This window comes from Ambystoma mexicanum, chromosome 2q, assembly GCF_040938575.1.
Source record: "Ambystoma mexicanum isolate Mex_15411 chromosome 2q, UKY_AmexF1_1, whole genome shotgun sequence".
NCBI lineage: Eukaryota > Metazoa > Chordata > Amphibia > Caudata > Ambystomatidae > Ambystoma > Ambystoma mexicanum.
The window spans coordinates 1,284,696,611-1,284,713,741 of NC_090924.1; the positions used below are offsets into that span (position 1 = coordinate 1,284,696,611).

Sequence of the window (17,131 nt, forward strand, 5' to 3'; positions counted from 1 at the left end):
GCAAACGCATCGCTTTGCACACCGTTATCTGTCGACCGGACTGATATTGAGGAATTTGCAGTAGTAGATTCCAAATTCTTTCCTCTGATGGAAAGGCCAACCCCTCTTGAGTGTTTAGGACAGCTCCTAGGAACTGTTTGGAGGTGCTTGGCACCAGGCTTGATTTTTTTCTCGTTGACAGAGAAACCCAATTCGAAGAGGAGGTCGATAGTTCTTTGGATGTTGCATCTGAAAATTACTGGGGTTTCCCCCGTGATCAGCCAGTCGTCCAGATAAGGGTACACTGGGAATGTCTCCCTGCGCAAGCGTGCTGCCGCCACCGCCAATACCTTGGTGAATACCCTTGGACCCGAGGCTATACCGAAAGGCAGCACCTTGAACTGGTAGTGCTGACTGTCCACCTTGAAGCGCAACAATCTTCTGTGCTCTGGGAACATGGAAATATGAAAATAGGCATCTTTCATGTCCAATGTTGCCATGTAATCCCCTCTTTTTAGGAGTGGGTTTACCTCTTGGAGAGTAGTCATGCAAAACTTTTGGGGCTTGACATACTTTGCAGGGCGTAAGTCTAATACTGGGCGCATTGTCAAATATTTTTTTGGCACAAGGAAGTAAGTTGAATAAATACCCTTGTTTACCTGGTTGCCCGGGACGAGTTCTATCGCGTCCTTTGCGAGAAGATTGACGATTTCCTCGAGGAGGATCTTTTGGTGGTCCAGGGAATGTATATTTTGTCGTGGAGGGTAGTTGTGGGGGCTCTCCAGCAGTTAGATGCAGTATCCTGCGGACACTGTGGACAGCACTCATCTGTCCAATGTGATCCCTTCCCATGCCCGGGTGAAGTTGGAAATGCGCCCCCCTACTGGGGATGCACAGGAAGGGACTCGGAGCGCAACGTCACTGCTTTCCGGGAGGCGTACTGCCTCTGGCTGGGCTGCCTCTACCTCTACCACGGCCCCTTTTATTACCTCTGCGGTTACTCTGGGTAGTCTGTTGGTTGCCACCCCACGATGTACCCTGTAATTGCAGCCCCTCTAGGAAATTTGGCCGCGTGCGTGACGAAAATTACTATTTCCTCTTTGGTTCGTGGGCTTTTTTGTCAATTGCCCCAGGGACATCAGAGAATCATACTCATCTTTGGCAGCATTGAGTGCGTCCTCTACTGCTTTGCCAAACAAGACATTCGGTTCCACCGGCATGTCTATACGGGTAGCCTGCGTCTCGGGCTTAAACCCTGACTGTTTTAGCCAAGCGTGCCTCTTAATGACAGTGCTCTCTGCTATGAGCCAGCCTGCATTATCTGCGGCATCAAAGGTCGTCTTCAGAATGCAACCGGACACGGCTCTACCCTCCGCCGCGATCTGGGCTAGCTGGCCCTTTAGAGGTTCTGGAGCGGAGTCAATGAGAGCAGCTACCTGCTCCCATTGGTGGCAATTATAGCTTGCCAGCAGAGTGGTGGTATTGGCGATTCTTGCCTGGTAAACGGAAGTGGAGGCCACCTTCCTTCCTAACCCATAAATCTTCTTGCTCTCCTTGTCTGGGGGAGCCTCAGATGAAGATAGAGGTGTCCCCGCTCTCTTTCTGGTGTTTGTGATTACCAAAGAGTCAGGCTTAAGTTGACCCCTTATGTAAAGTGGGTCTGACTGGGCGGCCCTGAACAACTTCTCAATTCTGGGGTTTACAGCCCTAGTGAGATTAGGAGTTAGAAGGGAAGGATCAATTCTTTGCTGGATTGACTTGAGAATAGGAATGGCTTGAGCAATGGGTCTCATGTCCCCCACTAGCTCCTCTGCAAAGTCCCTCTCTTCCTGTGCCCCATGAGTGTCTATGTGGAAGTGCTCTGCAGCTTTAGCCAAGACATCATTTAGAAGGGGCTGGTTATCTATTGTTGAGTCAGTAACTTGCGGTTCGTTGTGAATCGGAGACTCCATATTGTAGACTTCTTCCTCCTCATCCGGGTCCTCGTCAACTCCATAATACTCTACCCCTGTTTGGTCGTCCAGCATTTGTATATCTGGGTCATCCCGATACTGTTGGTAGGGCTGGATGTAGTAAGGGTGTGAAGTCAGGCCCTGAGCCGGAGTATCAAACCGAGATCTATTATTAGGAGGCTGAGGGTCCTTGCATCCTGAAGGCGTAGCATTGTCAGGGGTATAGCTAAGAAAATGCTGTGGTTTTTTTTCATAAAAATTGTTTAAGGAAGACATTCTCCTCATCACCCTGTCTATGTCCTCAGTGCTCCATTCTCTGGAAATGGGGATGACAACCTCCTGTTGAGGTTTCTCTTCTAGTCCCATATCCTGAGGAGTGGGCAGAATGAGCCTAGATGTAGTGACTGGGACAGGGGTCTTAGATTTGTCCTTATCTGACGACTTGTGTTTGTCCTTGTGTGCCTGGGGTACAGAGGGTGAATGTGATGACACTTTCTGCTGTTTGTCCCCTTTCCCATGAGTGGAAGAGTGTTTCCCTGATGGTTTGGCCTTTTCTGAATCTTTCGACGCTTGGCTGTCGAGATTCAGGGGTACTGTCTCTCTCTTTCGAGTGTGCACGTCGGGACTAGGAGGCAGACGCCGAACGGGCAGCCGGAGCTGACTTTTGGTGTGCGGCTTGGGGGTGGAGGTCGGATTTGTCTTCTGACGAACGTACCTCCGTGACTTTGGGGAGTGAGGCACTCTTGGCAACTGTGGACGGTTGCCGTGTGTCGTGCGGCGATCTCGACCTGGAACGCCCAGAGGACACCGATTCCGTGGACCGCTCTCTATGTGCCTCTTTCTTCCGAGAACTCGACACGCGTGTCGAGTCTTGGTTGGACTTAGAGTGTTTAGGTGTAGAAGTAGTTTGGGTAGCGCTCGTGAAGCCGGGTGTGTTCCACATAACTGCCCTGCCGGACAATCCTCCGAGGTCGGGGACTAGCGCTTGGGTGTCTTTCGACGCCCCTGTGCCCTCGCCGTCCGAAAGGGCGGCGTTGCTGCTATCACTGAAGGCACCCACCGCTTCCATGGCCTCGAGCTGCCTGGCGTGGTGGGCCCAACACTTAGTGGAGCGGTCCTTGAATGTTTTTGCTTTAAAAAGCTTGCACGCTCTGCAGTTCGCTTTGGAGTGGTTCCTCGGCAAGCAGAGATTACAGGTGGCGTGTTTGTCAACCCAAGGGTACTTGCGGTTGCACTTGGGGCAACATTTAAATGGAGTACTCTCCATATGTCACCTTAAGGCAGCAGGCTAGTGTATGTAGGAAATAATAAAGAGTGTAGAGTACGTTTCCACCCCCCACTCTCCCTACTTGCAGGACCGAGGCCAGAGGCCTTCCGAGGCCCTACGTCCGTTGTGCATTCTCGACAGTTGGTTGTTCTTCGGACCAGCGTCGATCTTCGATGTCTCGACGTAGGAGTGAAAGAACGGGGAAATTAATATTGATTTTTTGTAAAATGGCTGAAAGCCAGGGAAGTCCGCACAATGCTTCCGACAAGTATGGCGGAAAAAACTATCTGAGGATCCTACACGCGTGAGGGATCATGGGTACTCAACTCGCTTGACATACTTGTTTGCAGGGCGCAAATCTAATACTGGGCGCATTGTTAGATCTTATTTTGGCACAAGGAAGTAGGTTGAATAAATCCCCCAGTTTACCTGGTTGCCTGGGACAAGTTCTATGGCGTCATTTGCAAGTAGAATGGCGATTTCCTTGAGAAGGATTTTCTGGTGCTCCGACGAGTGCACCTTCAGTCTTGGAGGATGGTCGTGGAGGCGCTCTAGTAGTTGTATACAGTATCCTGTGAACACTGTGGACAGCACCCATCTGTCCGAAGTGATCCCTTCGCATGCGTGGGTGAAGGTGGACCTGCGCCCCCCTACTGGGGATGCAGGGGAGGGGACCTGAAGCGGAACGTCACTGTTTACTGGGTGGCGTACCACCTCTGGCTGGGCTGCCTCTACCCCTAGTGCGGCATCTGCGCTGCCCTCTGGGGAAGGCTTGTGATGCTTGGAACTGATTGTTGCCCCATGAGGTGCCTTGATTTTTATACTAATTGGAACCCCTCTGGGAGCTTTGGCCCCGAAAGCGACGAAAATTAGAGTTTCCCCTCTGTCCTGAGGGTTTATTAGTAAGTTGTCCGAGAGATTTTAGTGTCTCATACTTGTCCTTAGCTATCTTTAAGGCTTCCTCCACTGCCTTGCCGAATAGTACGTCCGGTTCCACAGGCATGTTTATAAGCATGGCTTGAGTCTCGGGTTTGAACCCTGATTGTCTTAACCAAGCATGACGTTTTATCACAGTGCCTTCGGCAATTAGTCCTCCAGCATTATCTGCTGCATCAAAGTTTGTTTTCAGAATGCATCCTGAAACCGACCTTCCATCTGCTGCCAGCTGAGCCAACTGGCTCTTCAGTGGTTCAGGAGTGGAAGATACCAAAGCAGCTACTTGTTCCCACTGGTGGCAATTGTAGCTTGCCAAAAGGGTAGTGGTGTTTGCAATTCGTGCCCGATAGGCGGAAGTGGTGGCAACCTTCCTGCCAATAGTATATAGTCTCTTGCTCTCCTTTTTGGGAGGTGCTTCTGAAGAAGCAAGTGGTGTACCTGCCCTCTTTCTGGTGGTTGTTACTACCAAGGAGTCTGGTAGTAATTGGCCCTTAATATATAGGGGATCAGAAGGTGTGGCATGAAATAATTTTTCAACTCGTGGATTCACCGCACGGGTAAGATTTGGAGTTACCAGCGAGGGGTCAATTCTACGCTGGACAGACTTTAGTATAGGGATAGCCTGAGCAATGGCTCTTTTGTCACCCAGGATCTCTTCCGCAAACTTCCTGTCCTCTTGGACACCTTGAGTGTCAATCTGAAAATGGGCTGCTGCTTTTGCCAGTATCTTGTTGAGGAGTGGTTGATTATCAACCGTTGAGTTATGCACCGGGGGTTCTTTAGGAATTGGGGAGTCAAGATTGTAGGCTTCAGCCTCAGCCTCATCCTCCTACTCCTCCTGGTCCTCATCATCACCATAATAAGAGACCACTGTTTGGTCTTCCATCATTTGTGGGTCTGTTTCATCACAATATGACTTGGGATGGTAAGAGTCAATGACCAAAGGGTCTGTGCCTAAATCGTGCACCAGGGCATCAGAGCGGGGTCTTTTATTAGGGGGTTGAGAATCCTTGGACCCTGAAGGGGCCGAGGTAGCAGGTGTGTTAGCTTACCTATGAAAATATTTAGGGTCTTTTTGACCTTCTTCTTATAACCTGTCGATATCAACAGAGCTCCAATCCTTGGAGCTAAGGATAACCACAACCTGTTCTGTTTCTACTCTGGGAGTATTGGGAGTGTGACACCTTTTTCAACCGTGGACGGTTGGTTTTTGCCATGAGGCAATCTCGAACGAGAACGCCCAGAGAGGACAGAATCGTTGGACTGCTCTCTCGGTGTCTTCGGTTGCCGATCGCTCGACACGTGTGTCGAGTCGCGGCCGGTGCTGATGTGCTTAGTGGAAGTGGTGTTGTTGCGCTTCTGCCGCCGGGTGTTGTCCCCATAACTGAGCCGCCGGCCAGTCCTCTGGGGTAGGGGGCTTGCGCATGGGTGTCTGAAGTCACCCCTCTGCTCTCGCCATCCGATACGGCGGCGTTGCTGCCATCGCTAAAAGACCCTTCGGCGTCCATGGCCTCTCGTTGCCTGGCTTAGTGGGCCCAGCATTTAGTGGAACAGTCCTTCCGTGTTTTCGGCTTGAAGAGCTTGCAAGTTCGACAGGTAGCCTCGGGATGGTCTCGTGGGAGACACAAATTGCACGTATTGTGCTCATCTACCCAGGGGAACTTCCTTGGGGCAGAATTTGAAAGGAGTACTCTCCATATGTATCGATTTGGCAGCGGGAGGGTATATGTAGGAAATAAATGTGGGAGCCTGTATGACCACCCCCCACTCTACCTACTTGTATGGGGCCGAGGCCAGAGGCCTTTCGAGGCCTAAGGTCTGTCGTGGAGTTTCGACGGCTAATGTCCTCGATCTCCACCGGCGTCGATCTTTGGCACAAGGTGGAAAAGGACGGGGAAGTTTGAACAATAATTTTAGTATAAATGGCTAATGCCAAGGGAACTCCGCAACATGCGCCTGACTAGAATGGCAGAAAAAAACAATCTGAGGGTCCTACACGTGTGAGGGATCATCGGTACAGTGACGTCACACTAGGGATAGTATTACACGCCCCTTTTCGAGCTTCGAAAAACAAACTGCAATACTCTGCAGCTTCCACTAGATCTCGGCCTATGCAGAGCATGTGATCTAAGCAGATTCCACAAGCCTCAGAAATATATATATATATATGTTAATCCCCCACCCTCATTGGCTACCACCTACATACATGTTAATGGTTACATTTAGCCCATTCTCCCATTGGTTCAGCTGTCTTCTCTTCCATCTTCACCACACGTGGGTAACGTTCTCGTCCAGCCTGAAATGCTGCAAAGTAATTGTTTAAGTTCAACTGGCACCACCCTACCTCCGATCCCAACCATGTGATGTGCACTTGGTTATCAACATGAACTTGGTAGACAAATTCGAGGTCAGTCTGGTCCTTTCGAACAAAACAGCTCTTTACTCATCCCAGACACATCAGCGCCCCCATCATGCCCACCTTACTGTATGGGCATCATTCTTAGCTCTCCATGGCACAAATCATAAATCACATTGTTTTCTGTGGTCCCCTTTATCCGTTCCCCTCCCCGAGACTAAACCTAGTGTGCCACTCATTTATCCAGTTCGCAAATGATTTAGGGCCCATTTCCCTGCACATCTGGTAGTTCAAATGGAATGACCGTAATTCTGGGGGGCGCTAGTGCCTTAAATCTTGGTTTGTGTTTTGGCATCCTGAGACCTCTGCCTTTGCTGCCAGGAATACGACCTTGGCATTGGGCCGCAGGCCTTCGCCTATTCAGCTACACACATTCCTGTCTAATTTGCTCAAAGACCTAACTGATGTGGGTGTATTTGCGTGTTCCTTGCTTCACCTTGGAATCGGAATCAGATGGTCAGACTAGAGATGAGGCCTCTTTGTTCTGTCTACCCAAAACATGGCCTTGCGAAGAGTCAGGCCTACTTCTTAGATGCAACACTGCTTTATGTTATAACTATGTATGTATAACGTATCCTACATACTTCTATGACAAAGCTACTTGTTAGTTTCCCCCTATGTGATTTTCCACTCCCACCAATTATTCCCATCCAAAGAGCACCCCCCGCCCACTAAACCGTCCTGTACTTATTCCCCTTGTTTCAGTATATTTTCTGCAGTCTAAATCCTAGGAGGGGCAGCAATCTGAACGTGCATCCCAACAGAAATGTGTCACTCTCCACCTTCAATCCTTTTTGGAGCTAATCATCACCAGAACTACATCCAGGCTGGCTTCCACACCCTCTTCAGAACTAAGAGGTGCATCCTTCACAGAGTCTTAGAGGACATGAGCGTCATTGCAGACAGTGTTCATGCCTTCATTCAGCTTAACTGATCAGTGGCGTCTGACAGCATTTGACATTTCCCATCCTCCTCAAGATCCCCTCATGAGGAAACTAAGGGCCTGCACTATTCATGCATCAGCACTTTCCTCTCTGATAGTTTGCAGGTCATTGATCTCCCTTCGCTTTCCAATCCCAATCAAAACCTTGCACCTACAACCTTTAAGATCCAAGTTTGTCCCCTGGTTTTGCTTCCTACTCACACACTTTTGAGAAACAAAAATGTCTTTAGACTGGCCAATAACCCAGTCTTCACATCAATTACTGCATGCCAGCTATCGACAACTAGATGCTTGACAATTGGCTCAAACTCTACAATGGAAAAAGTATTTTTACCAATAACCCACCCCATCTCTAACCCTGTACTTGCCCACCTTCCTCTTCATTACATTCATTCAAATGTTTTGGCATGCTGCTCAATGCTGATTTTTCATGCGTACCTTAAATAAATGCGGTGGGCAACACGTTATCCTTTTTGTTCTCAATACCCTAAGGACCATTCTCCACCTCTCCTTCCTATACAAAGTGTCCATAATCAATGCTCATTTGCTACAAATAGATTATGAAACGGTGCTAACATCAGCCTTCCTTACCCATCAGCTGCAGCACATCCAGAATGTGGCCAGATCCCGTATTCTGGGCCTTACTTAACACATTACTTAATCCCCACCCTACCAGCTCTTCACTGGCTCATTGTCAGCAAAGGCATTGCATTTAAAGCCTTCTGGCTGCCACACCAAGTCTTCCATTAGCTGGGCCACTTTTTCATTGCCACCAATTTAGAGCAATAATGTTTGTGTAGTAATCTTTATTCCTCTGACAATGTCACCTCAGAACTCTAAAAGTGCCTCCCTCGCTGAATAAGCTCCAGTCAGGTCCACCTCACATTTCTCAAAACTTTAAAGCAAAGTCTCTTAAAGAACTAAATAGTCCCCAATTCACTCTCTTTATCTGGCTCAGCACCAAGAGACGACACAGGTGGTGAATGTTGTACTTTACAAGTGATGTAATAATATTAAGTGTCAATTTCTAGCATAATTAAGCAGATGAGAGGATAGTGCAGACTTAATTCCCATCCAATCATGTTCACTATGATGTTGAGACCGCACATAAAGATAATTGAGGCCACATGTGATAAGGATTTTGGAGTGAACAGGCAGCTGTCCACTTAGACATGTATTGAGGACACTAAACTAGATAACATAGGCTACAGAACAAATCAACAGATGTAAACTTTTGAGCACAATTAACCTGGGTCAATTCTAGCCAGTGAACCAGATATAAACAACCCACAGGCCTGCTTCAAGCTCTTGAGTCACCCAGTTGATTAGGTTACTTGACAAAGGCTTTCAGATAGCAATCAGTGAGTGGTGATTGAAAACGGAAAAACAATTATTAAGCTTGTCGTATTATATTAGTACCCACCTGTTCGCCATATTGCAGGCTGCGCATCATCGACTTCAGAGCTTTCACAATCTGAGCCTTTGTGGCAGAAGGGCTGTCCAGATTTTCCAGGCCTTGGCCTTCAAGCAGCCTCAGCAAATATGGCACCAGATCAACTTTCAAAGCCTAAAGAAGAGAAAAAGGCGTTAAACGAGGCAGTCCAAGCATAAAAAAGTACAGAATTCCAAAATAGGGAACATGCATAAGGGTATGAGCAGGTTATGATGAATAAGATATTGTGCATGTGCATATTCACAAAGAAAAATGTACTGGTAATGTTCTTTCTGATGGATTGGTCCTTCATTAGATAGATTCCTCATCTTAGATATATCTTCTAGAGCACCATCTGCCTCTAGAAATGCTTACAGTTAACAGGAGACACTGCTCTGCACTGTTGTGCACAACTCACGCCACATGGGACTTGAGGTCAGTATATATGAGCCAGTTAAGCCCCAAAACTTCAGTACCACCTTTTTCCTTAGCACTCAGCATCAAAGGGAATTGTAGAACAGAAGACGGTGCACAAGCTATCTGCAAAGAGGACAGTTTGGGAGGGCGATGAGGAATCTGCGTGAGAAGGATTAATCCATCAGAAAAAACATGATCATGGAACGACCAGACCCAGGGCACAGGTGGTTGTGACCATGCTGAATGCCCAGAACACTTGTGATTCTGTATCCTGGAGATTTCTCTGTGCGATCCTTGAACAATGGGGCTTTGGCCCCCAATTTGTAAGATATTTACGCTTGCTATACAGATCTGCGTTGGCCAGGGTATGCCCCAATAGTGAAATGTCGGGGCCGATAACAATTGAGAAAGGCACTAAACAGGGATGCTGCTGCTTCTTTTTGTGAATGCGATAGAAACACTTGGACATCTGATAAGGCGCAAACATTTATGCAAGGGTATCAGGATTAGTGGTTGTCCAGAGATAATTTCACTTATGCAGTGTTAGGGAGAATTCTCTGTAAAGGCTAATTTCCCAAACCTAGTGAGTCCCCCAGCAGCTTTGCTGGATTTTGGGGGTTTATTTTTTTCTCCTGCCAAGAGTGAGACTTTTACCCTCACTCTTGGGCATGATTTGAGTGTGTTTCTTTGACTCTAGTTGTGTTTAATGGGCTATGGGGTCTTTTACTCCATAGGGCTTCATGTGTTTTTGTGATGTGCATTACACAGCACCCTCAGTGCAGTAACACAGGGGTGTCATAGTGACCCCCCCAATATAGACTCCATACCCTGGGACTGACTACTGTCTCTCAGGGCATGTAAAGTCACCATTGACTTTACTAGTCTCAAATTCTGAACAGAAGCAGTACAAACCATCATATTGTGGACGTACTGGCCAGGGCAATTCGATTGCCCCGGGGTCTGTTAGTCGAGGGGGCACGTCTCCGTCCCCCCTGATCGAGTTTTGGCTGGTGGCAGTGGATACTACTTTCTATATTCGACCGCAAATATATCTCTATGGGATTTCCCATTGTTCGAGGCTACCAACTTTAATTATTTATTTCCTATAGCCTCGAACATACCGCCGGTTTATTTATTTAATATTAATTCTCCGGTTGGTATTTTTTGCCAGAACCCGGTTCTAAAATGGCGTTTGTGTTCGCTTCTGTGACTCCAACCCAAGTTGAGCCCTTTGTTCCACTTTTTGGCAGGCGTCTCCACAGAAGCCCTCCAAAGTGGTGCCACTCTGTCTGGGGTACTTAGGAGGGGTGGAGGGGGATTTAGGCACCCTGGACTGAGTTGCCTAGGCAACTCAAGTCGCACTCTGTCCTGATTGGCCCAAGTGGTGAGACGGCCGGCTCACCACTTAGCATGTTTGAGTGACAGCTAGGCTGAGTGAATGGGGGTTTTCTGCATAAAAGCAGGGCTTTGGGGACTGGATCTTTAGAAGTCGCCACAGGACCGAAGAATCCGATGAGGGAGAAGCTGAGCCGACCTGCTACGACGACACCACCGGTGGAGCCCTGCTGAACCGTCTCACCACTTTTCCCAACGACAGAGGAGATCTCCAGCCTGGAGAGTCTTCTTCCTTCGACTGGTGGGGATAACCAGTCTGCTTCCTTTTTCGCTTCCTGGAGCATCTCGTGGCCGCCTTGCCCGTGCCAAGCATCCCGGCAACCGGGATAACACGTTTTACCATTACCGCGAATCAAAGGGTAGTACCTTTAACCGGAAAACTCTGTGGCTGGTTTCTTCCCTGGCAGTGCAATGACCTTCATCTTTCCTTCACGTCGAGATCTTCTCTTCCTCTGGACGACGCTGCGACTTGCACCTGCTGCCAGGAACAAATGCCCCCGCTGGAGGATCCTTTCCACATAAGGTACCGTGCTCCGCCTGGCAACCCTTGCAACCGACTGTACTGGGTAGATTTAGCTCCCGGCCTTCAAACCTGGGTTTGCCTGGGACACCCTGGCTAAACTTTTCTGAGCCTAACTAAAACCTTTCTGAACTCCCTGCAAGACTTTTTAAGCCTGTTGTCATTGTGTGATCTTGGGTGCATTTGTGCCCTGCTCTCTCCAAGAGTGGGCCCAGCCTATGGACTTTGGCTCACAAGTAACTTTTGACTTTCCTGCCTTGCTTAAGAGTTCTTAAGTATTAGTGTGGTGTATTTTCATACATTCTGCCTTTTTCCCTAACTTTTTCGTTAACTTATTGGAGTGCCATCTGTAGTTAAGCGCTCACCTCTGTCTGGAAATAAGTGGTGTTAACTAAGACTTGTCTGATAAGGAATAAGGGATGTATATAGATTAATAGTAACTGTGTTTGAAGTGATTTACAATAATAGTGCTGGAGTGTCTCAACAAGTGTGTATTTAAATAAATAATTATATACCTTGATACCAAAGCTCTGGTCAGTGTTTGCTTGTGCTATTGTGTCTGAGTGCTTATTGTGTATACTTTACATACTGCCTAACTCTTCTTGAGGGAAGTCTGACTGCTCAGCCACAGCTATTAGGTAAATCTGGTTGGTACAGACTGCTACCAAGTGGGTTTACTGCCAACACCTGTAGTCCTAAATCTTTTGCAGTGGTCCCCAAGGGAACTGCACAGGTTTCTGCCTAACACGCAGATATTCTGTTTTCCAGGAACCTGCATGAAAATCTTGAGCTAATAACGTACAACGTCACGAGATTTGGTAAATACTCCGGATTACAAATTAATACAACCAAATCTAAACTGTTTCCCATTACAGATGCAACACCTAACCCACCAAATGCTGGGGAATTCACCTGGGCTCCAAACAATACAACATATTTCGGGGGAGTTATGGTATCTAGTTCTTAGGACTCACTCTATGGTGATAATTATAATACCTACCTTGGTCTCCTCACCAGTCAAACTGGATAGATGGGGTGGTACCAATCACGTGGACTGGGAACATTTCTCTTCTGAAAATGACAATTAGCCCAATATTTCTCTATATTTTCCAAAATATACATACATGGCCAGGTAGATTCTTCGAAACACTAGATACAGTGATATTAAAATTAATTTGGCATTTTGGGACAGTTTGGATGAAATGGGGGGATCTTAGCAAGCCATATGATAAAGGGGTTTCTTGGCTCCGAACATCAGACTATACTACGTCGTAGCTCAGACCCAATATGCGGTCTCTATTGGTGCTTGACAGACTTGCTGTATCCTCATCTGAAACTGGAAGGCTAATCGACTGGGAAAGGAGTTATTAGGTTGTCTGTAGTGTCTTTCGACAACCGCCAATGAATGCTTGTATGACAATTTAAGCTTGGAAGAAAATGTTCCAGTGGATGCAAGAAAAACACCTGTACTGTGAAAGTCTTCCCATTTAGAGGTGGCAGAGCTCTCCACCCCACACTCTATCCTGGGATCAGTAGAACCTGGTCCTTATCAGTAGTACATTGTGCAGGCACCACCCCAATCACACCAGGGTGGTGTGTGCATCTCTCCCCACATTACACTGCCATGTGCCTGTCATGCAACTTACCAAGCACCCAGGCATGTCGTCCTGCATGTCGCTACATGTAGCGTGGAGTTCCGCAGGACCATTGAGTCATGAGTTGATCCGGGATATCGGGCACAACAATGTGTGTGATCTTGCTGGAGTCACATACAATCTGTACATTGATGGAGTGGTATAGCTTACGATTGAGGTACACCACCTCCATGGCATGCAGGACCACCAATTCCACATGGGTGCAGTCAAGAGCACCAATACAGTTTGTCATGCCTGCTAGTGCATGGAAGCCAACTTTTGTGTCAAAGATCTCCTGGGCAGTCCGTGGTAGGGATATGTAGTCGCTGGAGTGCTTCAGGAGGGCATCCAGCACTTGGTTCAGCATGCGTGAAAAAAAAGGTTGTGATATGTCATGCATCTGCCCCACTGTGTGCTGGTAGGTGCCTGTGGCCAGGAAGTGGAGCACAGTGGAGCACAGACACTACCTTCAGTAGAGGGGGGATGGCGGTGCGTATTTAAATCAGGCTGACAATATCGTCTTGTATCATGTCCATAATGGTGGTGATGGTGTCCCGGTACAGAGTGTGGATCTGCTCAGGGGTTAGGTTGAATGGACTGGCTCTGATGCAAGGGATTGGAGGCTGCCTGCGTGGTACCACTGGCTGCACTGGTGGGACTTGCTGGGCCTGTCTCACTCTCATTCTCCTCCTGTGTCTCCTCTGTGGTGCCTGTTGTGGTTGTTGCTGGTGTAGCAATGCAAGCATGTCCTCCAGCCGCAATATCGCAACTGCAAGTGGGATCATTTTGGTATGGAAAGGGGTGTGGTGTGTGGGTGTGCTCCTTTTGTGCTCGGCCAGACTCCATTGCCTCCACCTGTGCTGATTGTGTGCATCTGTGGCAGTTGGGAACACTGCACATTACTGTTAACGGGTGATTCGCAATGCCGGTGATGCCGCCATCCCAGTATTCCTTATTTGTGATGCCGGTAGTTGCATGTCTGCATGACTTGTGATGTCCTCCGGTTAGTGCCATCCTGGTATTGCCGAGCCGAAGGGCCGTGTGCCTGCAGGTACAGGGGTGCACGGTCTCAGCGGTGGCGCTGATACCGGGTTGTCAACTCATAATAGGCCGGAGCGGTATGCAGTGCCGGTTTTCCCTTACCGGCATCATTTTTGCATTACCGCGAATCTCGTAATGAGGCCCGGTGTCTTCATTCAAGGTTCTAACAGATCCAACTGAAAATCCTAAACAGATGGCACTACACTCGGCTAGGTTTCGCCTCTTTGGAGAAGACTGTGTGGGCGCATTTGCCCCAGGTGTAGGTCTGATTAAGCCAAATATTTTCATGTCGTATGGGCCTGTCCGGCCCAACAAAACATTTGGAGTGAAGTATGTGCCACGCTTGAGGCCATCACTGGGGTTCATCTTCAGGTGTTGCCTAGTGTCTGTCTATTTAGCCAATACGATAAGGTCTCTAAATGCATGTACAATTTCTTAAGCCTTCGTTTTATACTAGCCAAGAGATTTGTGCTACGTCAGGGGACTTCTAGCAAGACCCCAGATAAGTAATAATGGTTTTCAGATCGAACATGGTTCTATAACATGTAAGAGAGGTTACTTGTACTCCCCCCTACTACTTGCCGGCATAACGATAACTGGACATAATTTAAGCCATTTTTATTGATTCGGATTGCTTGATTAAGCGTAGTACATAATGGTAGTACTACTGTGACGGTGTTCTGCATGTTATTGGATAATGACTCCGTGGTTAGTTAATCCCCAATACCCATTTGTAAGGCATTGTAGTCCCCATGTCTTCTGTCCTACTTCCAATGCTGTACATCTGTACTTTTTTTGTAAGAAACTGTCATATGCTAAGAAGAAAAAAAAACATTATCGAGTTAAGTAATATGTTCATCATGGATTCCTTCATCCCACAGATTCCTCGTCTTAAATGTACAGAAGCAGCAAGAGGGAGGAGAGCGAGAACATCATCTTCACCAGGAAACTGGGGGATAGGGCGACCAAAAATGAGCATCTTGTCCCGACAAACACAAAACATAATGCTGGGCAAAAGTGTGCAGGAAAGCCCTCATTACACTCACTGGTTGCTACGAAAAAGACTCCAAAAAGCTAAATGAAATCTACCTTGATATTCAGGCATGGATGGCTACCCATAGCCTCTGTCTAAACAACAAGACGGAACTTCTGATTGTTGGCTCCCAAATTCGTTTGAACAAACTTGAACCTCGTTACAAAACCTTCAACATAGATGGGAACAACATGAAAGTCGCCAAAGAGGTTCAAACTCTAGGCGTTTACTTAGACTCCACCCTCTCCCTCAAAAACCAAGTAAATACCACAGCCTCTGCCACAGCATACACCAACAAACTAATCAATGCCTGCAAACCCTTTCTGTCCACAAACAGCTGCCTCACACTAGCCAGGGCCCTGATCTTATCCAAGCTGGATTATTGTAAACACACTATTCCTAGGCTCTACTGATCGCAATCTAAATAGACTACAAGTTCTTCAGAACAAAGCCCTTAGATCAGCCCTGAATATCCTGCGCTCTAATCATATCTCTGCCATTAGACGGGACACTCATTGGTTGCCAGTACATGACGAATCTTGCTGCGCACACTTGTCGTCACACATAAATGCCCGTCAAAAACAGCCCCTAAATACCTGACCGACAAATTCTCGAGGAACCAATCATCTAGATCCAGCAGATCCTCCTACCTACACTGCCTCAATATCTCCAAGTACAAACTGAAAACTGCAGGGCGGTCTAGTTTCCCGGTGTTAGGGGCCAAGTAGTGGAACGCCCTCCCCACGGCCATCAGAGCTGAACAATCCTTCTGGTCTTTCAGATCAAAAGTGAAAGAATGGCTCTTTGCCCACCAACACTAGCTTTCTCCTCAGCCACCACCAAACTGTATAAACCACTTCCTATGCCGGGATTTTGATCCTAGTCCTATTATCTTTATGATATGATATGGCATTTGTAACGCACCTATACACAAGTGTTTCAAGGCGCGAAGAGGCAGGGAGGGGGGAACAAGGGGAAGACAGACAACGATCCTACTAGGCCATGTGTCATTCAGACCGCGCAAGGGGAGGGGGAAGAGAAAAGTGCAAGGGGAAGGGGAGGGGGGAAGTGCAGTACAAGCAAGTAGAATAAGTAAATAAATAGGGCCAGCTGGTGGCAAGTGCAAGGTAAGTGCAGACAAGTGCTGGGAAGGGGGGGGCTGTAGGGATACAGAAACAGTCCTTCAGTGCAGAGGTTGCCAGGGAGGCAGTGCAAGAGGAGAGTGGCTGGGCCCAGGACCGCGGTCGGTGAGAGTGGCCCAGTTGCAGATTAGGTGCAGATTCAGTCGAGAATTTAGCAGGGGAGAGGGAGAGAGAAAGCAGAAGCAAAGAGGAAGGTTTTGAGGTGCTTCCTGAACCGGAGATGGTTCTCCTCAAGTTTCAGGGAGGCAGGAAGGCTGTTCCAGAGGGAGGCCCCTGCCACGGCGAGAGATCTACCCCCAGCTCGTTGCTTCGAGAAGCGGCTGACCCTGAGGGAGTTGGAGATGGATGAGCGAAGGGCTCGGGAGGGAAGATATTTAGGAAGAGAGAGTTGAAGGTATTTACGCCCCAGGCCCCAGAAGGCCTTGTGGACAATGCAGAGGGTTTTGAACTTAATCCTCGCAGCCACTGGGAGCCAGTGTAGTGATTTCAGTCCTGGAGAGATACGGTACCTGGGCTTGAGGCCAAGGACAAGTCTCGCAGTTCTGTTCTGGATGAGTTGCAGGGGGCGGAGAGTGGAGGCAGGCAGATTAAGATAGAGGCTGTTACAGTAGTCCAGCTTCGAGAGAACCAGGGCTCGGGAGACAGTGAGCTTCTGGGGGAAGGAGAGGAAGGCAAGAATACCTCTGAGGAGGTGCAGCTGGTAGTGTGACTTCTTAGAGACGTCAGATATATGAGGAGAGAAGGAGAGTGTGGAGTCGAAGATGACCCCAAGGTTTTTTGCCTTGCAGGTAGGAGCAGGAAGAGGGCCAAGAGAGGCCGGCCAGAGAGCTGCAGGGAAGGAGGGAGTGGGTGTGCCGATGAGTAGAATCTCAGTCTTACTAGCATTAAGGCAGAGGTCATTGGCGGCACACCATTCCTGGATGGCAGACAGACAGTCAGAGATGAGGGAAGGAGAGGAGGAGGCCGAGGGTAGCCTGAAAATGAATTGGGTGTCGTCCGCATAGCACTGAAAGTAGGGGCAGAG

The 17,131-nt window shown here is 48.2% G+C and overlaps 1 protein-coding gene across 3 annotated transcripts in view; it reads right to left on the reverse strand.

Annotated features, from left to right (window-relative positions):
- Positions 1 to 17,131, reverse strand: part of DNAJC13 (DnaJ heat shock protein family (Hsp40) member C13) — a 2,820,731-nt gene that overhangs the window by 149,329 nt on the left and 2,654,271 nt on the right. For all 3 annotated transcript variants that reach the window (XM_069648714.1, XM_069648713.1, XM_069648715.1), the window contains one exon: positions 8,917 to 9,060. In XM_069648714.1, coding sequence (XP_069504815.1) covers positions 8,917 to 9,060 — 144 coding nt within the window. The remainder of the gene's footprint in view (positions 1 to 8,916; positions 9,061 to 17,131) is intronic.